Here is a 21,932-nt window from a genome sequence, read left to right as displayed (position 1 = left end):
TTGGAATGGTTAGGCAGAAAATTAAGCGCACACTCTACTGAAATACTCAGTGCAAAATCATTGTAGCACTGCTCTGTGTCAGTGTCCCATGCCAGCGTTACTTCTATTATTTGTTGAGTAGTATTTGTTCTCAAATTTACTATGGAAGTAACACAAAGGAATTAAAGCCAGCGTTGTGTTCTTATATTGGAAGAAGTTCTTCATTGAAAATATCTTTCCTGATTCGTTTTAACCAATCACAGAATTGTAGGGGTTGGAAGGGGTCTCTAGAGATCATCGAGTCCAACCCCCCTGCCAAAGCAGGCTCCCTACACAAGAGTTTGTGGTAGAGGTAGTACTTACGTCTTGCTTAAAGTAGGAAAAAATGGAGGATTTCTGTTGATTTTTGTGACACATGGATCTAATACCATCAAATTAGTAATTACCGTGAACTTAGAAGTGTTTTCTTGTAACATTTGGGAAATTTGTAATTCTTGTTAAATCAAAAATAGATGTACCTGAAATAAATCACAAGTATTAAAATATTCAATAACACAGTACATATGGCACATTAATCCTGCTTTCTAAACGTGCTTTTTTCTTTATTTGAGACCAAACAAAATGAGAAGCAGAATGTTGCCAGAACATTAGTTGTGTATTATGGTATTTTACTAGGATTTGTTTTCCAGTTCTCAGTAGCATCATTTCCACCTTCCCCACCCTCCATCCTGCAACACAGCTCATGTATTGCATGTGTAGTACTATTCAACTAGACTGGAATTTGAAGTGGAAATTGTACTCAACTGAAGTATAGCAGGAAAAGATTTTCTGCAGTCCCTGTCCAGCTACTGCAATACACAGATTGGTCAGAAATGGAAGCTCTCATTGAGAATCATTTACAATGTGTAGATTCTTTAGAGCTTTTTAGCTGTTAAACTCAAAATTCTCTCTCTAGCATCTGAAAATGCTGGAAAGCTGAATTTAGGTAAGGTTTCAGAAAGATGATGAAAGGCATTTCCTTGTCACCAAGACATCCTAGAGATTTCAAAGCTGATTGTCAATCATCTTTGGCAAAAGTGACTAGTAGTGTATTTTAAAAGAAAAAAAAGAGGAAGTATTATGAATTAATTTTTGAGAGTGGTAATTTTGCTAATTTGGAAAAAATTAACAGTAAACAGAGGCATGGAGCAATATCTGTTCTTTTGGGAAGTTAGCTAACATAGTAATTGGAAGAGAAGTGTAAAAGATTGACTGCTTATAAAAAAGCAAAGTGAAACCAGCATCTAAATTAAATGAAGTTTTTCTGTCAAGGATGTTCAATTAACATAGTTATTACAAATAGTTTACCTAAGGAAATATACTTGTGGGAGGGAAGCCAGGTGACTTTACAGTTTCATTTCTTTAAGATTATTGCTTCAAAAAAGCTTTTTAGAGTTGGACATAGCCTCAGAAAAGCAGAGTTTTTACAATGTCATTTAAAATGATGAAAAAAAATAATCTTCAGGAAAGTTTGATCAGATTTATTTATATTTACCTCAATACGTGAGTAACGTGTTGAACCGATGGTTTATGTAGTCATTGGGGTGCGTTTTGGAAAGCTGTTCAGAAAGAACTGGATTAAACTATTTTCTATTCAAATTATTAAAAATACAATTTAACTATCATTCTCTGATTTCTTTTTAAGTAAGAAATGAATTCAAGGAATCCTAATGTGTAATTTTCATTCAATGACAACCAAAATATTTGGGAAGGAAACTAAAGGATTTCTTTGACAGTTCACTATAATGTTTTAATAATGCATTTGTAGTTAAATGTTCTAATTTAGGCTAATTTTAGAAATAACTTGGAATTCTTCAGCGTTGTGGCACTTTTTTGTGATCTTTGTTCTAGAAGGAATATTTCTTGTCTAGTGGACTGTCTCACAAGTCAGTAGTCATTGCAGATAAGAGTACATTCTTCTTGTCAGTAAGCAAAGCCAAGCTGTAGTTCTGCAGTCTCATAATGTAAACAGATGAAAAAACAAACAAACAAACAAACAAAAAAAAAACCACTGTGCAATTATCAGTAGCTTCAGCTCATCTTAGGCCTTTCCTGAAGAAGAAACTTGAAAGCAACTTGAAGAAATATGTATCTATAAACACTGTTTTAAGTATTAAGTTTAAATCTGGGCTCATGCTTACAGGGTGTGTAAATCTTATAAACATTAAGGAACAAAGGGAGCTTTTAAACAAGATGGAACAATGTGATTACCTTTCTTGTTTTTGAACAAATTGCTTGATTAAGGCAATAGTTCTTCAATGATCAGAAGTCTAAAATATGGCAAATAGAAGAAAGCTGGTAAGACTTTGTCTGTTGCCCACAGTCACTCCATACCAATCCTGTGTTCCCTTTATTTCATTAAGGCTTATGCCATAACTCTTTCAGAATAGAAATAGAGGTATATGTATATTTTTTTTAATTGTGAAATACTTGTTTTTTCCTCATAAGAATGCATGTAACCCTCATTTTAAAGGAAAGAGAGCCCCAAGGTTTCATTCAATATTTAATGTTTGGATTTTATACTGCTTGTAACATGGAGTAATTCATTCAGTGTAATATTTTGGATGGTAAAAAAAGTTCAAACGTGCAAATTCCATTTGGACTGTCTGCTGCATGTCAGAAATCTCTAAGGGTATTTAATCATTCAGAATGAGAAAGGTTTCTTTAATTTTTAACCAAGTATTTCATTTTATGTTTTATTTAAATTGTCTTAACATTTACATAGAACCCCTTGAAGGCTTGAAAACTTGAAATTTCTTAGACAAAAAAAAAAAATAAAAAAAAAATTGAAGTGTATGTGAAGATATAGGAAGGAAATATATTGAGTATGAAGATAATTATGGTAATTTCAAAATGTGACTTGCAAAATGATTAATTTATATCACAATTATTTGCTTAAAAGGAACTAGAAACCAGATTCCCAAATAATTTTTGTGATAACGCTGCCTTCCAAAATAGCATGAACAGAAGAGTGACATATATGAGAAACTTAAAGTTGCAAAGGGGAAGTTAATTATTGCTTATGAGACAAGGGAATTACAACCGTAGGGATAATTTCTTTTTCTCCATGTTGAGATAGAAAATCTCGGAATTATTCAGGAAATATGGGCTGAAGAAAGCTTAGTTTCTGCTGTTGCTAATGACAGCTTTTAGGAGAATTATTAAAGATAGCAGAGTCTAAACACTGTAAACATGGAAAGGAACATCTCCAGTTTCATGGTAAAATGTACAGACTTGTGTGGTCCACAAGGGACCTGGACATAGAGGATCACTGAGAGCAGAAAGATAAAATCTGAAAACCTACAGCTAAATCATTTCATATGCTTCATCTTGAAACTGATGCAAGAAATGTCATGTCCCCTCAACTCTCAGTCAGGCCCATGCAAAGGGACGTGGGAAAGGAGATTGACAAAATGTTGATCAACTTATCTGTGTGAATCAGCAAATTATGACCAGGGAACTGTGTACATAGCTGAATATTGGCTTCAGTGAATTGGAAATGATTGTGGCAAGGTTGAGTAAGTGTGGGATATTTACTCAGTAAAGTGGTGTGTGTGTTGTCTTTGGGATAGGAAAAGAATGATCCTTCTGGATATCCTGGAACCCAGGCAAACCAGCAGCTCTGACCACAAGAGGTGCTGATTAAGCTGAAGCCTCAAACTTCCAGAGTCAGGCTGGGGAACATAACCTTTCTCTTGCAGCATGATAATGCCAGTTTGAAGGCTGGGGAACACCTTGCCAGTTTTGGCTGAACTGTCCTACCACACCCACTGTGTAGTCTGGATTTGGAACCTTCTGACTTCCACCTGTTTGGGCCAGTGAAAGGTGAACTGCATGGGCAATATTTTCCTAGCAATGACACTATCATAACAGCTGTATAACACTGGGTTACTTCAATGGGTGAAGATTTTTACAAGTGCCACACAGAGGCTCCTGCTCATAACTGGCAGAAACGTATAGCTGCTGGTGATTGAAAAATACTGTTTCGTAGCTGAGAATTTGGTCTATCAAATAGCATTACTGTACTCTTTGTAGCTATTGTAGTTTCCATGGAAATAAATGTGAAGCATTGCTTTTGGAGTAACCTACTTATTTAGGGTGAAAAAACAAGTTGTGAGATCTTTATTCTGTAGGTCTCTTTTTACCTTTTCTCTGTTCTGGCATTTCATGGGTTGGGAAGAACCTCTGGCTAAATCTGACAAGATTTCTCTGTGATTATTCCTTTATTGCAGGCTTAGGATATATGTTTGCTGGTTGGGTTGGTTTGTTTGTTTACTGATTTGTCCAAATTGATGCTATAATTGAATATGCTTATGCTCTCTGAAATGGCACAACTTATTTTCTACCTTGTGTGACAGCAGAAAGTGTCTTGTTAGTCTTGTGTAGAAAAGATGCTCCAATTAATTTTAGGTTTTCACTGTAACAATTTGCTGTAGAATAACTCTTCAGCAAATGCTATTAGCCACATTCAGTGGTTTTTGGAAGGCATTCTTTGTGTGTACAATTAAGGATAAATATAACAGTATAAATATGCACCTTTAAATAAAAATACCACATATATTTAAAAACAGTGATTCTATAAGTAAATATACAAACATTTCAGGTCATACGTTCTTACTCAGCTCCAAATGTCTTTCTCCAATGCAATCAGGGATAGCTCAGAAAGCATTGGCACTGCTTTCTTATTTTAAACTTTGGTATGTATGTAAAACGTTGTTGAACGATTATTATAGTTGTTAATTCTATGCAAATTTTTAAGGAAAATGCCCAGTATCAGACATTCAGTAATGCTGTATTCTCTTCTGTCTATAGAATCATTTATCTTTGATATTATCAATAATTATGCAATCATGTAATTGAGCAATTTCAGGGAGCCGTAACATGATATCATAATCTTAGTGAAACATTTACTGCTGGGAGGGGGAAATTAATATTAAATAATACATGCTCATTTAAAACTAACTTTAGAGTTGCCTTTTCTGCAAAAACAGTTCATGCTAGTTGAGACAGACATATCCTTAGATTTTTAAAGCTGGCACTGGATTTTATTTATTTCCTAGATCTTATATGTTATTTCTGTGTAGTAAATAAGCATTCAAAAATATGTAGATAAAACCTGCCCCAGTGTTTCTTCTTTTCAGAGATCTTAAAATCACAGCTGGTTAATATTTCTGCTTTTCCTCACTTCTTCTCTGCCTACATGAAAGTACCTTTTCCGGCACGCAGCCTGTGCAGTTTTCCCATAGGGGCATATAATGGAGTTCATCAAAGTGGGAAAAAAAGAAGCGAGCTATACAGCCATTTGTTTACTCATGTAAGACAATAATGGTGTTGATAGTTATCCAGAAATACTTTCATTTCTTTAGGCTGCAGAAAAGCTAGGAACTGAAATGTCTTTGCAGATGAGACTCCAGGTAAAAAAGGATTAAATTGTGTCACTCTATTCACTGTCTTTTTAAGGCTGTTTGTTGCCTTTTACAAACTATGGGCAGGAATTCTTTTGCTCTGAATTTGATTAAATATCTAAGTGATGAAAAGTTCTGTTTTCATGGTATAGAAAGTCAAAGAATGTTTATTGTTTTGTTATTATTAAAGTATCAGTTTATATTCTAAAATGGTGTTTATATAGTTTTACAGGCACAAATAATTTAGTGTCCTGAAAAAATGCTGTCCTACATCCCTTCATGTTTTGCAAATAAACTTTCCCCATTGCTCCCCCATGTGATTTCAAGATTCTGACTGTCCCAATTGAGACCTCCTTTTCACGTGTAAGGCTGTATTTGTATCGACTGGAATGATGACAGCAGTTTGAGTGTAGGATTCCCCATCTGCTCATTTTTTCTGTTTCCTGCTCTGCGGGGCTTGAGCTTCAGGAGCATAGAACTAACAGCAGAGAACCTTTTGCATTTTTAAACTTGGGATTGCTCTGATAGGGCTGCCTCTGATGGGTTCATCAGGGGAGAGGATTCCAGACAACACAATCATTTGGTAATTTGTCTTATCTAAAGTTCAGAAAAGCTCACTGGGAGCCCAGTGGAATAGGGAAGAACACTGCATTCCCCAAAAGATATGATCTTTGAGGCCAGAGAAAAATCTGTGAAGTACATATGCTCAATAACAAGCTATGTTATCCAGATAGATTTTCTTACATGTGAAAGCGGTATGTCTGACACCAGAAAATATTACTGCTATGAAGTCTTTCTGCATAAGTTATTTCTTGCTTGTGAGTGGTATTGAAATCTTCATTAAAACTTCCATAGCTGACATAGGTAAAACATATATCACATTTTGCTTATCCTTGGTATTAATTTCATTTCATATACTACATGTCTTTCTGTCTTTTCCCGTCTCTGTGCAATGCTGTGTAGTAAAATCTGAGATTGATTGAAAATTGGAAATCATTTGGAATTAACTTTCTTTATCCATAGCCATGAATCCTGGGTTGATTCTCTGAGAACCCTTTCCCTGCAGTTCTGTCTATCTAGCTAGTGTAAGTGTAAAACAAAGATGCTGAGCATCAAGCATTCCCCCCAAACACTAGATTGCTCATGGTGCTATTTTCAGTGGCTGGAGCTCAGTGTCTACCTTCTTAACCCTAGGTATTCTATGGTATAGACATTCTAAACAAGTAGAAAAGAATCTGTCTCTGAGATGCTGCTTCTTTTGTTAAATTCAAAGTGAGCAGAGTTCAGTGGTGTGAAAAGGCTCGTGTCAGTCTTTATTAGTAATTTATTTGTCCTCTGAGTTTAATTTACTGGCTGAGCAACTGCATGGGAGGTAATCAGAAGTTAGATATCATGGCTTTAAGAAGTGTATTTTGTTTCCATAATTGGTTTACATCCCACCTGTAGAGAATGTGACTCAGGATACCCAAAGGTTTTTGCAAGGTAAGCATCAAGGATTTCATGCTCAAACTTTTTGCCATGTCGTATTTGTGCTATGTTTATTTATATATGATTTTCAGTTCATTTTGACTATATTCTTAATACTTTACTTTTTCCTACATTCTTCATCTGAGAGATCACTGCTTTCATTTTCAGTGAATGTTTTTCAGTAGTATTTTTATCTAGTTTGTAATGTAAAAAAAGGACCATTTTAAATACTCTCTCCAGATATTCAGGATTACCATTTTCCTCAGAACTATTTCAACAGTAAATGATCAGAAAGTAAATAAAGAATTTTCACTTATTCTCAGCTAACTGCATTCAGAGAATGAGAAGAACGCCTCCACTAGATGAACTGCAGCCACCTCCATATCAGGATGATAGTGGTTCTCCTCATCTATCATGTACACCTTCTGAAGTTGGAGATGGTAAATGTGAATTTTCTCAGTGTAGCAACAGTCCGAGATGTTCATATAAATGTCCAAGTGAGGGAAGCACAGGACATGAAATAGAAAGCTTCCATAACAAAGGATATGAAGAGGATGTACCAAGTGATAGTACAGCTGTCCTTAGTCCAGAGGTAAGTGAAAATGGTTGAATGTTCTGAAGTGTCATAGTGCAAATTTCTGGAGCTTTTTTCCCTAAAAAACAAAAAAAAAAAAGTGCAGAAATTTGAACACTAATGTTACAGCTTATCCTTTAAAAAAAAAATAATAACTGTTTGTCAGAATATATAATAATAGAATTTCAGATTATTAATTGTAGTTATTGTTATGTCTGAACTTTCAAACAAGTTCCCAAAGAGTGCAGATTATTTTTGGAACCAGACAGAAACTTTGTAAGGGCTGAAATAAAAATTCATTTCTTCCACTTTTTTTTCCTAACCTAAATTAAAGCAAAAACCAGAGAAACAAAAACAAGAAAGGGTGAACAATTTCCATGCTGAAGCAACTGATTATGTGAAATACCTTAAATGATGCAGGGGGAAAAAATTACAAAAAGTTTTTTAAAAAATTATCAGTGATGTAATAGAGATTTAGATCACTTAATTTTCCGCTTTTTCATTCTAAGTCATAGCGATATTTATTAATAATTACTAGAAAGAAATTATCTGTAATTGACATGTCCTTGATGAGTCTTGAACAACCAGTTACTGCACCAGTATGTAATGGGTAAGTGCATTACTGCTGTAGTGTGCAGAAGAGGCTCTTTTTGGTACAAATCTCCCTTTGGATTTTTTTCTCAAGTTTTGAAGTGCATGTCAGGGAGCAGTTCTGATGTGTCAACAGCTGTTTCTGTCTTAGAAAACCTCCTGGCAAGTTATGTTGTGTTCTGAGGTGCTGGTGCAATATATGGAAGGCCCAGCTTCTGTATGGATGCAAGGTCCTCCAGCAGATAGCTGCCTACATGTGTCTGATGGTCATTTAAGGCTACAGTCTGTGAATTTCATTGCTTAAAAAGACATAGTGTGTGCATATGATCCTCAAACCATAATAAATGACAGCAAATATAATGGGAAGAGTTATGTGTCATGCCAATAAATGGTGTAAATGTATGTAATAGAATACCATTAAGATTTTTTTACAACCATTCAGCATCTCGTATAGTGAGGTTTTCAGAGGAGTGAGTTCTCATAGTTAAGTAGCATCCAGTTTAAAATAAGAGTGTAACCATACCAAAAAAAAATGGCCATACCAGATCTGGAGGTTGGTGACCGTGCCTTTGGCAGGGAGGTTGAAACTTGATGATCCCTGGGGTCCCTTCCAACCCAAGACATATAAATAATCAAGCATATCTTTGCTAACATGAAAATACACAGTGGATGTGTTTATTTTCCATTTTTGGGATAACTTCTTATATGCATAGGATGTTGATGTCTTGTACCTATTGTTCAGTATTGTCATCAAACCAACTGTCTTAAAAACATAGCTGATCAGTATTTTATTCCAAATTCAAAGTGTCAAGAAACAGTTTTAAAAATTAACTTTACAATGCAGTTTTAGGACTGATGCTGTTTATGGGAAGTTCAGAAACTGTTCAGAACAGACGTGTTGTATGCAGTGTTAGTTAAGTTACGTTAATAAAGTCATGATAATTCTTGGTGCATCTGTGGAACACTTTTTTAGCTGCATGTGCAAATAAGTGTTGTAATTCCTATATTCTTTGCTGGCATTTGATTATGCACTCAATCACCAGCAAGGTCTCAAAGTACCACAAAATGTTAACATAAAATGTGTGTATACTTGCTCGAAAGTAAGGTAATTATATCTCGTAACATATGTGTATGCATTTTAGCATGTGGGTCAGAGAAGAAGAGATCATAAATACTGCCTAATTTAATCCAAGCTCTGTCTGATTGGCTCCTGGCTTTTGGCAGTATTGGCCAGGTAAAGTCTTTTGATTTTATTTTTTTTCTTGGATGCTAGTCAGCATCTCTTCAGGCTTTCAGTGCTTAATTAACTTGTTTATGAAATAAACAAGATCATAGTCACTTCATATTGCTTAGAGAAAGCCATGTATTTCCATTCTAGATTTAATAATAGAATACAATAAATAAATAAATAAAGTCTTTTTTTTTTCTTCTTCAGGATATGTCAGCTCGAGGATCATCTTCACAGCTTCCTAAACCTTTTGATCCTGAGCCAGAAGCTAAATATGGCACACTGGATGTGACTTTTGACTATGACTCACAGGAACAGAAGCTTTTGGTGACAGTGACAGCTGTCACAGACATTCCCACATACAGCAGGACAGGTGGAAGCTCGTGGCAAGTACACCTAGTTCTTCTCCCCATAAAGAAACAGAGAGCAAAAACCAGCATCCAGCGGGGACCGTGCCCTGTCTTCACGGAGACATTCAAATTTAATCACGTTGAGTCTGAGATGATTGGGAATTATGCAGTTCGCTTTAGACTCTACAGTGTGCGTCGCATGAAAAAGGAGAGGATTGTGGGAGAAAAGATTTTTCACTTAACAAAATTGAATCTTCAAGGGAAGATGTCAGTGCCAGTGATATTGGAACCTTCTTACAGTCTGTCTGTGAGTATTAAATGAAGCAGAATAAGAATGTGGTGATGTACATTGTCCTAAACTTTGTACGAATGGTATGTATATTTATAGCCGTCACATTCACTGGATTTTTTCAGCAGTCATCATATTAGCAGAAAGATAACTTCCTTAAAGCTTCTGTAAGTACATTTAGTTCCCACCTGCAAAACCTGCCTGCATTTTTCTTTTAATTACTTAGAAATTTCCAGTCTATAAATAGGCATATTTTTGTATAAATGCATATTACGTATATTCACCTGCATAAGTATAATCTTTCCCCTGCAACCCACAGTTCTTCAATTAAAATAGTAAAAGCTAAAAAGCTATAGTAGCCAATGCCCTCCATCTGTTGCAGATAATTCTTGGTTTCAATATGTATTTTAGTGAAGGAAATACGGAAAAGAGCAATTCAGAGAATGTAAAACCATTTTTAATAACTTCAGATTAGAACCATGTAAGCAATTGATTCCTGGCTCAATCTGAAGTGAAAAATAGTGTGAAAAGTACAACGAACTTGGAAAGGACTTTTACTGGGGGGAAAAAGAAGCTACCAATCTAATGAACAATTTTCCCCCTCAAAAAAATTTAACTATACTACTCTTAATAAAGCAAAGTATCTGTAACTAAGGGCAAACTTAAACACTGTCAAAAAACAGGAGTTCAGACTGTATGTGCTCAGTCCAAGCATTTAGTGATGAGGGTGGCTGCCAGTGGTACAGTAGATTACAGATAAATCTCCCTTCTTCCCAAGGGAATGTCAGGTTGCATTTCCTATATTTCAGGAGGTAAGATTTTAAGGTTCATTTTAACTGTTTTTTCATCTCTATAGACAATATTTCTCTTTTTTCTTTCCTGCAAACTTTTAAATAAGCTTTTGTCCAAAATGGGGTGTTTGTATGTTCTGGTCAGGGCTTCATAGACAAAGAGTGCACAAATGTTGATTGCTTAAGAGATTTCTGTGTTTTAAATAATAGACTTTTGGGAAAAACAGATGATTTAGCAAGGGCATCTTTATTTACATGGTTGTCTGTTTGTTATTTTTTAACTAAAAGTGGAGGAGAAAGGAATATATTTGCAGTTAGGAAAAAATGGAGATTGTTCTGCATTTTCCAAAAGAAGTTGAAATTGTCATTTCTGTCAAATATGAGTATTTCAAAAGATATTCAAAATAGAATGCCGTTTTATTTAGTGGTTAAAAGTAAACCAATTAAAATAAAAACTGAGATTAAAATTCACACCTGATGGAGTATAAACTACCAAGAAAACAGTGTTGTTCTGATTTCCGAGGAGCTACAACTCATTCTGTTTCAAGGATGGAGCATTTCCCTTACCTGGTGTGAACTTTACTAATGCTGTGTTTGTTAGTTTTGTAGCTAGGAAAATAAATGCTACACTCATTTTGTATGTGTTCTCAATAGGACCAAATAATGTTTTCTTTTCTTACCAAAGTTAGAAAGAAAGAGGCTAATGGTTTTGATTTGTATATCCCTCAAGTGCATAGAATAGGCTTTTGGTGGTTATATCCATTTGTGCATTGGTTGTTCTTTATCACTTCTTGAGCGTTTGCGACAATGGGAGCGTAAACAAATTCCAGGAGGCATCATAGATGATAAGACTGGATTTTATTTTCTGTGATGGTAAGGATTTCTGTATCAGCATTCTTCTCTAATTTTTCCGATTGGGGGGAATGAACACAAATAAGGAATATTGGTAGAAAGTGAAACGTTCTTCCAAAATCGGTTATTGTAGTGGTGTTTAGGCAGATTTCCTTTTGGCCTTTCTATTGCTCAAAAGAAACCTTCATAGTTCTGATAGCTTGAATAAGGATCCACAGTTGTTGGTTTTTTTAACTATGTAAATCAACTTCTAAACCTTTAGAAATTCCTATATTTCACTATAATTGCTTTATTATTTCTCTATTAATATTTGTAAACTATGTAATGTTCATTTAGTGAACAGACCTACTGTTTTATTTTGCTACAGTGCAAAACGTATTTTTTTTTTGTTTGTTTTACTGAAAGCAAGGGACTGTCCTCTGTCACTGTGTTCAAGCTGTTACTATCAACAGTCAGGTCAGCTTGACCGCAGACTTGTGAATTTTCATTAGTAAACATGTGAGTGTTTCATTTCCAACCTGAATTTCTTCTTGGCCAACTTATAATCATTAGTTGTTATCTAGCATGGTCCTTTAACTTAATTATTCTTAGGTGTTTACCTCTGGGTACACTTACACCCTGTTTGTATTCTTTCTCCACTGTGCTTTTATCTGAATAAAGCAGTGATCTTTGTGCCATTATAATCATAAGGCAGGCAGAAGTTACTTAATAGGAGAAGGTAAGTGTTGTTTCACCTTGGAGAGATTCAGGGATGTTTGTAATCATTAAATCCATGATGAGTTATATTCTAAGTTCTAAATTAAATTTACTTTGCTCAGTTGAAGAGTGTTGTTTTGTATTCAGAAATGTTTGTAGTTGACAGCTTTCTATGACATTAGTAATGGACACATGAATGTTAACCTGTTTTTTCCACTGTTTCTCATTATATGGATTTTATATTAAATATACCTCTTGTCACAGAGATTTTCTAATCCACTGAAGCATCTGTGCTAATCACTTCTGCAGGAATATATTTTATTTGCTCTGTTTGTGCCTCATAATATATTAATGTATTTTATTAGCTGATTGTCTGCTTTATGATTGTATAAGAACAGTTAATATCCTGTGAAGTTTAGTACTTTTTTCAGTTTTAACCTAAAGCTATTCACAGGAGAGTTTGACTAAGGTGAACCAGCAAGTTTAGTGCATTTGGAAAATAGTGGTATGTTCACATGAGCTGGGCCTGCAGCTTTCTCTATTTATTGTTAAAATGTGGACAAGTACACGACATGGTAAATGTATAATGGTTGTATGCTCCTTGAATAGATTCCAAAGCTCCTCAAGGCTTCAAATATATTCAAATATATTTTACAAATATATTCACAAACTTTCTTCCTCAAGACTTCAGCCTGTTTGTCATCTTCTTACCTTTCATATAACATCTTGCACTAGCTGCTTTTACAGTCTTGTTGCTATTAATCATTAACAGTCATTCACTGAGTCGTTCCTGTAACATAAAAAGGTATGTTTCCATTTAATAGATCCTCTTCAAAAACTCCTTTCTTCCTCTGCACGGTTTCCCCTGCATTTGTTCTACTTCACTTCTGCTTCTATAGTTCTAACTCTTCCATCATGTTACCCAAGACCACTTTGGTATGTGTTCACTACAGTTCTCCCACGTAACGAGGGAATTCCTCTTCACACGCTATTCTTGGCTCTCATCACACGCTGAATGAAATATCTCAGGCTTCCTATTCCACATTCAGTATATGGGCAAGAAGCAACAGAAGCAAAATGAGCTAGGGAGATTGCATATATTGCTGTTATCTGAAATTCCTTTTGTATTTCGGCCATTGCATCAAAAGTTAATATATCAGTGGTGTGCATGATTACTTTTCATGAATATAGTTTGCTTAGGAAGACCTGATGACATTAGAGAAATTCTCTTTAACACAACGGTTGTCAATTTTTTGTTCATTTGTTTTGGAGTTCTGAATTTATTGTAATGCTGTTTGTTTTTCTTCAAGAAGTCTCTATGGAATTTTTCTCAGTTGCACATTGTTCTGCTTACTCAAAGAAATTTTCCTGATGGTGAAGAACAGTCTTTAGTACGATAATAAAATCTTATACGCATCTTATTGAGGAAAATCCTTTTAGAAACAATAAAAAAAAAAAACAACAAAAAACAAAACAAGTGTAGCCCTCTTCATCATCTCACAGGTTCCTTTTCTGATATAGAATGAAAACCAACAATGGTATGTTTTATATTTTTGATCTATTTTGGAAGTTGAAGATAAAAACACGTATCTGTCTGCAGAGCAAATGGAGTGATCCTTTATCTTGCGTTGTCAGTAACAATATGTTTGCTGTGGAAAATTAAATTATCTTTCTTTCCAAAGAAAGTTTTAATATCCTGAACTCCTAAGTGTGACCCATATGTGAAGGGATGAATGGTATGAGCAATCATCTGTGCATTAGGGATTATTTTTGTATGTCTTTTCTATAAATAACCAGATTGTCTGAGAAATATTTTAATTACATTTTTGAACAATATGATTATTTCTTCATGTAACATATAGAAATACTTTCAGTGCAGAGAACGGTGGTTAATTGCTTAATATACCTGTTGGAGTTAATCATCTCATGTACACTTCCTTATGTGTGGGGCTGAAGGAATTTTTTCCATGTTGCCCTTTGTGTCATATATCTGCTATTCCTTCTAATGGATATTTATCATTTCATAAACTGCTGAAAAAGAACATTCAGAAAGTCATATTTTTTCTTGGGAATTTTTGGCCAGAGTTGAACTGACAGGTTTTGTGTAAATCTGGTATTTTTGTCCCACTGATGACTTCACTGCTATATGTTAATAGTATGATCTATTCAGGCTTTAATTTGGAAGGGTAAATACTAGAGTTTATGTGCAATGATTGTATTTTACTAAACTGAAGCTACCATTTTAATACTTTAAGTCACTTAGTGAAAAGGTAATTAAGATTTGNAAACAGACGATATTTTCATGGAATTTTATTTACATATGTTCCCTTTCAGTATTTAAAGGAAGCTTATAAACAAGAGGGAGACCAACTTCTTATATGGCCTGATAGTGTTAGGACAAGGGGGGTCATTTTTAAACTAAAAGAGGAGAGATTTAGATTATGTATTTGGAGGAAATTTTTCACTTAGAGTGCAGTGAAGCACTGGCACAGCTGCCCAGAGAAGCTGTGGGTGCTCCATACCTGAAGTTACTCAAGGCCAGGTTGAATGGAGCCTTGGGCAGCCTGAGCTGGGGAGGGGAGGGCAGCCCTGACCATGGCAGGGGGGTTGGGACTATATGATCTCTAAGGTCCCTTTTAACCAAAGCCATTCTTTGACAATGATTCTGTTATTCAACTAGAATTCTAAGAAAAAGGATTGGTTCCAATGTTATGGTGCATAAATGCTTCCATTTAGCTTGTGAAAATTATGTCCATTGAAGTAAGGGGTAATTTAGCATCAAACGCATTGTAATCAGGGGAATTGTTGTTGGAGTTCATTTGAATAAGTGGTGAAAAACATGGGAGATCAAAACTAGTTCTTTGACACAGTAAGATAAGTCTGCGCTTTTTTGAAGGATATTATAAGATGATTGGAAAGTGGTGCTCATGTCAATGAGGCTAGAGGAGAACTTGACAATATTTGGCAAATGAAGCAGTCTCCCCAGTGTGGGGTTGGTTATGCAGCATTTGAAGGCAGTGTCCTAAGTAAGGACTTTCCAATCAGCAGCTGTTATTTTCTCAATGCTGTTACTGCCTCAACTGTTTGTGCCCGTTGTGTGGTGTACCCACAGCACTGCCCCTGTCAGCTGAGTCTCCTTCTGCTTGAGTCTTCTAGATCTGGGGAGAAGCTCAAAAATAGGATCTGGTCAGTTTATACAGGCCTACCACTACAGGAGTTCAGTGGTCATATTTAAAAATGAATTGTTGTTTGCTTTTCCTGATTGTTCTGTGAGTACATCTAACCATTCGTGGCAATCTGTGGCATGTTATTAGTCTATTCATCCAAGAAGCACTTGACTAGATTGAGACCATGAAGCCATTTAAGTCCCATACTTACAACTATTATTTGTAAGAAAATACTATGAAGGTGCTGTCACTAACATGAAATTTCCTCTGTTGAAGACTACAAGCTGCTGCTTAAATATTCCTCAGTCAGATGTTTTAGTGGAGGTAAATTCTTTAACTTTCAAGTCCAGGAGAACTTTGTTTCCTTTTGAGATATGGAGCTTCCCAGCTGTTTTATTTTCTCATCCTTTGTATTTTCTTGCTTGTCTGTATACATACATACAAAAATGTATTGTCTTTTATTACTGTCTTTCAAGGGAAAAATGGAAAACACAGAAGCAGGTTACTGCTTGCAACTTTGAGCACCTTCCAGCAAAAGCACGTGTGCTGTTTTCTACCAGTGTATTTCCATTAGGGAAAACACTGATCAGAGACTCTACACAAACAGATCAAGTTACCTAGCCTGCAAATTCATAAGTTATACTTGTGCAACTTCTAAAGTTAGTTTTCAGTTTATTTACTAAATGGTTCCTCTCCAGAGTGTTGCAGTGTAACGTAAGTGTTCTGAGATAGCATTCTTCATTTTGGACTTGATCTCCTGACAATTGCTTTGAGGGATATATTAGAGCTGCTTGTATTTGTGTCAGATAAAAATTTCTGCTCATAGGGTGTCTTTTGCAAGGGATCTTTTTGTCCTCACATACTAGCATCTTGTCAGGCATAGCCCTCAGTGCCTGACCTTGAGCTGCATCTTTCATGATGCAGTTTGTCTTTCTTTTGTGCTCAGTCGGCTGTCAGCTGGCCCCTGGAGAACCTAGCTTGTCGCCGGTTCTCACCCCTTCCTTGTAGTTGCTGTGATAGCTCTTCATCTGAAGCAGACCCCTTCTAACTGCAGGTACCTAGTGATCCTCATAACCTGAGATTAAACATGAACTGAATAAATCAAAAGGGTGCCTCTAGCAGTCATAATTAGAGCTGGGCAAACTACTAAAAGCAAATAATTTAATTGAGAAATTGTATCATAAACGTGCATTTTATGTTATAGATTTGGTCATTGTGAAAAACAGTTCAATGACTGATTGCATGTGCAATCAAATATTAGTCCATAGATTGACTATTCATAAATTACACTTACTGTTTGATCACTGAATCTTTTTCTCAATTTGAAAGAGTGTAATCAAGGGGGAAAAAAAGAAGAAATCAAATTAGTAGCCACTTTCTTTTTCTCTCCCCAGTTAGCATATGGTATGGAATACCTTAAAAGATGAATGTGCTTAGATGGATGTGCTTTCTAAATGGCGGTTAGCACGGAGGCAGAGCTGGGTAATGAGCCTGGGTGCTCTGTGGTCTTAGACGCTGTCCTACAATAACATCTTCTTGTCATATGTTTGACAGGGAGTAAAGAAAGGAGATGTGAATGAGTTTGGGCAGGAGTTGTTAGCATAGCTTCATCAGGAGTGCATGTAAAATGTCTGAGTCTTGTGTCAGGTATTCTGAAATAAGCTTCTAACACAAGCTAACAGCATTTTAGTACTGCAGTGTTTCTTTATGTCGTGTGTCTTAGTTAAGAAAACAGAGTTCAATTTCTTTCTCTCACCTATCGCTATATAAACAGCAAGAAGACTTTTGCAATGAGAAAATAGAACATTTTTGTAAATGCTGTAAATCCCATTGTACATTTATTTTGAATTCCTTCCGCTGCTCAGGCTTGCTGTGCAAATTTCAGGCCCGTTAAGTCTGTGGAGAGACTAGGTGCGTTTTCACATTATGACAAGGAAACCAACGCTGTAATTTAAAATGCAACCAATCCAGTAATAGTAAAGCATAAATGGTCCCATACCTGCAGACGGTTAATGTTTTGTTCTGCAGAGTTTAAAAAAACTTTCAAACAAAAAGCACTGCTACCAAACTCATGAAATACAAAAAACAACAGAAATGTCACTGTGAAATTGTTTAAAGTCTTTCAGGAAAGCAGAATTCTGTTTTGCCTTTACTAAGAATTTCACTTTGTTGTTTCCATCATTGTGTATCTGTGCTCTGTAACATTATAGTTTCTGAGGTAAATTAAAGCTGTATGTAGAAATGTAAGGATTCCATTTCTTGCTGTCCTGGTTTTCAGATGGGGCAGAGCTGATTTCCTTCATCCTGTCTTATATGATGCTGTGTTTTGGCTTTAGGAGAAAGGCAGTGTTGTCAAAACACCAGTGTTTTAGGAAATAGTTTTTATCTCAACCTATGAATTCTACTTTTTTTTTTTTTTTTTTCCTGTTCTATCCCACTAGGAGGGGTGGAAGTGAGTGAAGAGGGCTATATTTTCCATTTGATCTTCCAGGGCTTCATTTATGAAAAACAATGTGTTTTGTAAAATTATACATCTGTACAAAGTTTTTGATGAGGAATATGAATTTTATCAGTTCAGATAAAAATTTTAATTGCATCAACAATAGTTTAATAATTCTTTAAAATCCGTATTTGATGTGAAGAGTGCCATCGTTGTTGAATGTATTATTGCTAAAGCCTTCTCAATTGGAACTTGTGAGTAGGATATCCTGGTAATTTTTAAGCATACTATTTTACCCCAAATAAGTATGAACTGTTTACTAAAATAAAGCTATGTAGTAGGAATATCAGAGTATTTAGTGTCATGTTAGTGATTTACATTGACTTATTTATTAATACTGTAAAGTGTTTAAGTACATGAATAAAAACACACATCATACCTAATTAGAACCTGTTTCAAGGTAACAGCTGAGCAAAACAAAAACAACACGCCAAAACAACAAATAATTACCTGTCATAAATAATGATGCTTTCCTAAGCTTCAGTCTTTATGAGATGGATAAAACTGTTTCTTTGTTTCCAAATTCCTGTGATTAGTTTAAAGCAAAATACTAATAGATTGTGTTTTCTTATTTGAGCTGGAAGTGCCACTGTAAAACAAATTGAAATTCTTTCCCTACTGTGTTGTGCGGATTAGGTAACTTTGTATGGTTTCAAAAGTATTGGATTTCTTTAACTAAATAAGTGTTTTTACTAGATTATGCAGAGATTGACAGGCACTTGAAGTCAAGTTCTGTAAGAAATTGTTGATGCTTCAAAATGACATTGGAATACAGCGCAGGAAGTAACCTAAAAAAATCACAGCAATCCTTGCTTCTTCCTTTAATTGATATTTTGCACTGTCTTTACTAAACCTTATCATTGGCATTACTATTGCTAATCTTATTTCAGGAATATTTACTATTATTATAATGATTACATGATTCTTGAGTTCTACCTGTAAAAGCAAAAACTTGATATTTAGGTATTGATGTACAGAAAGAGTATCGATTGTTTATTTTAAGGAACTGTTTTGTTACAGCTATTGGATTTTTAAGGACTTCCGGTTTTTATGTATATGCATCCTCACTGTTCTTCCATGAACCAGGAGAAATAGGGTTAACGTCCTACTAGGGCTAGGGAACAGAGTTCCACTTTGCTGACAGGTATCAAAGCATCCATGCCTTCTCAGTGAGCTTTTGCACCAGAGTGGACCAAGAGTGTCAGCATTTGTTTGATGATTAGGAGGCATGAACGCTTTTATATAAAATGTTGAAGGCCTGAATACAGTTCCTGCTTTGCCTAGTTAGGACTGAAATATACTTCTCTGAGTATTGCCATAGAAATAGAAGAAAGTAATGTGCAAAGAAGTTGTTTAAAAGATTAGTGGTATAACATTAACATTTAAAATTTGACATGTAACATGCTGTGAATCAGATTTTTGTTGCTTGAAGGATTGTCAGCAAGGTTTCATCTTTCCTGTGTATATTTTGGAAAGCCAAGAGACTCAGATGTTCTTGTTTTGCAAGCATAAAGAGGCATGATTTTAACCTATCCAAGGAGGGGAATGAATTTCTAACTGTCCTCCAAGCATGGTCCCATTGTTCGTAGTGATAAGCTTCAGTTGGCTTAAAAGAGTTTGTAAGTAGAAATTCAGAATATACAAAAGTAACAGTAGGATATGAATATGTAAGTAACAAGTACCCTGTTTCAGTAAAATTATGTTGAAGACAAATGATTTTTTTACGTATATTATCATTGTTGAATAAGTTTCTCTGTGTTGTGAGAGTGAAAAGATTATTAGAAAATACATCTTAGAAGTTTGGGTCTTGCATCGTGTATGGTATGTGTTTTGTTCTGTTGGCACTGGTAAGAAAAGGGTGTTGTTTTTAATTACTGACTTTTGTACACTAGGAACATATGAAATAGAAATACCATTTTATGGAAATGTGTTATTATGTATTTATGAAGTGTTGGGTTTTTTCCTAGATAAAACATGCAACGTCATCAGGGAGAATATTTTGAAGTAATTATGGTTTTGTAGGACATAGCATGTATTGCTCCTATAATGCAGTAAAAAGCAACGATTCTTGTAATTGATGATCAAATAAAATCAGCTTAGTTTTGTCAGTAAGTGCTGTCCTGCAGGATACGTGTTATAAAACTGAAGGTGAAAAATTTTAACTCACCATAGCAAGGCTGAACTTTGAACCAAATATTTGGAAGAGACTTTAGGTCAAGATTTTGCTTGTTTATATTTACTTTTAATAAAATCAATTTGCTATGGCTACATTGAGAAAAATAATTTAGAATTTTAGCCCTGATTTCCTGGAAAGAACATGAAGATGCATTTCAGCTAAAGAGCTGAAGTGAATCTACTGTGACAAGATCATCCATACCTCGTTATTTCATCTAAGTTCTTCAGAGTTTGCAGTTAAACTTTTTTTTACATTTCTCACTAGTCTATTCTGATACTTCACTGATCTTAAAAGGCATTTTCCTATTATGAAACCTTAGTCAGTTTTTCCTGCATATTAGACTATATGATGTGGTTATAGTGAAAGAGAGGCAAGAATTATGAAAATAAATATATATATAGACAGATAATTTCAAAGAAATGGACACTTTGATTCTAAATATTACATTTCTCATAGTGAAACTATCAAAGTGGAATTAACATAAGTTAAAGTTGGATTGAGTGCAGACTTATACACATTAAAACAGTCTGGTAGTACTGTCGTGTGACAGTATGAAAGTGAAGTTTCTATTCATGTTGTACCTGTTAGAAATTGCAGCATTAGCGTTTTATAATGTGGCACTTGATCATGAAGCTTATATTTTGAACAGGTGAAAATGCAACTTCATTTCTCAATGTGTTAGCATTCTTCTTGTATTCTGACTATGTAAAAAGAAAAAACAAACATAAAGCTAAATGCATTTTGGAGAAGTCTGTTATATTTTTTAAGTCCCAGTGTAGCTTATGGATTTCCACAATATAAGGTTACTTACCTGATAATGGTTCTGAATATCACAGAATACCTTGCTTAAAACAATGAAGTGTTTTCCCACAGTTTCTCTTTCACTTCCTCGGTCTTTCCATTTTCTTTCAAAACGAAACCAGAAAACCTTAACAAAATATAATCTCACCTTCTTCTCCTCGTTGCCTCATATCTTTCAGCCATTTGTCCCCCAATTCTGCTTTCTCCCTAATTATAGACACAGAAACTAGACTTTTGGTTTATGTTGCTTAACCTTGTTTTGACGCATTAACATTTCTCTGCTTCACATCTCACTATTTAATTTTTCTACTTCCCTCATTTTGTTTTGTTAGAATTTTCTGGTTCAAAACTGGAAAAAATATATTCTTAATTCATTGTTTTTTGTTTGGAGATTTGTGTGTGTGTGTGTGTGTGTGTGACATGGTAAAAACCAATTTGTTTAGGTTGTTTCTTCAGTGATTTATTTTCTGTTGTTTAATTTTAAAGTCTTAAAGCGTGTGGATGGAAAGACATTAATAACTTCATTACATCCTGGGAAAAGAACAGTATTCTTTATATTTGAAACCTGCCTCCTGATTTAAAATAAGAGGCAAAATATTTTGCTTTAGAAAATATTGTAGGAGAGCGTTTAAGTTGGACCCCTCTATACCTACACATTATTTCTACTCTGCAGTACTAAGGTACAGCCATTTAGTTACATTTCCCCCCACTTACAGATCCAAAACATCAGCTACGTTTCTATCATCTCTCTATTCAGACACTGAGATCCTTTTCCCTGGCTTCAGCAAATGCAGTCTTGTCATACTCTCAGCCAGTCAGGATTTTGCTGTAAAGTATAATATTTGTAGTATAATATAAGCTCATCCTCATGTAATTTTGCAATATCACACTTACTTAATTTTTCAGTTGTTTTCTCTTTTCTCTATTATATTGCATGGGAGCTACTTGTCTTTCCATTCAAAGTACTTCAGGACTTGTTGCCATTCAGGTTTAGTATTTACTTTTAGTGGAATTTTATTCTGATTCT

The 21,932-nt window shown here is 35.0% G+C and overlaps 1 protein-coding gene across 6 annotated transcripts in view; it reads left to right on the top strand.

Annotated features, from left to right (window-relative positions):
- SYT14 (synaptotagmin 14) overlaps positions 1–21,932 on the top strand; it is an 81,548-nt gene that overhangs the window by 45,426 nt on the left and 14,190 nt on the right. For all 6 annotated transcript variants that reach the window (XM_015857364.2, XM_015857365.2, XM_032443551.1 and 3 more), the window contains 2 exons: positions 7,214–7,482; positions 9,491–9,940. In XM_015857364.2, coding sequence (XP_015712850.1) covers positions 7,214–7,482; positions 9,491–9,940 — 719 coding nt within the window. The remainder of the gene's footprint in view (positions 1–7,213; positions 7,483–9,490; positions 9,941–21,932) is intronic.

This window comes from Coturnix japonica, chromosome 3 (assembly GCF_001577835.2).
Source record: "Coturnix japonica isolate 7356 chromosome 3, Coturnix japonica 2.1, whole genome shotgun sequence".
In the NCBI taxonomy this organism is placed as follows: domain Eukaryota; kingdom Metazoa; phylum Chordata; class Aves; order Galliformes; family Phasianidae; genus Coturnix; species Coturnix japonica.
Note: the sequence above shows the minus strand (reverse complement) of the source record. Positions and strands in the feature narration are given on the sequence as shown.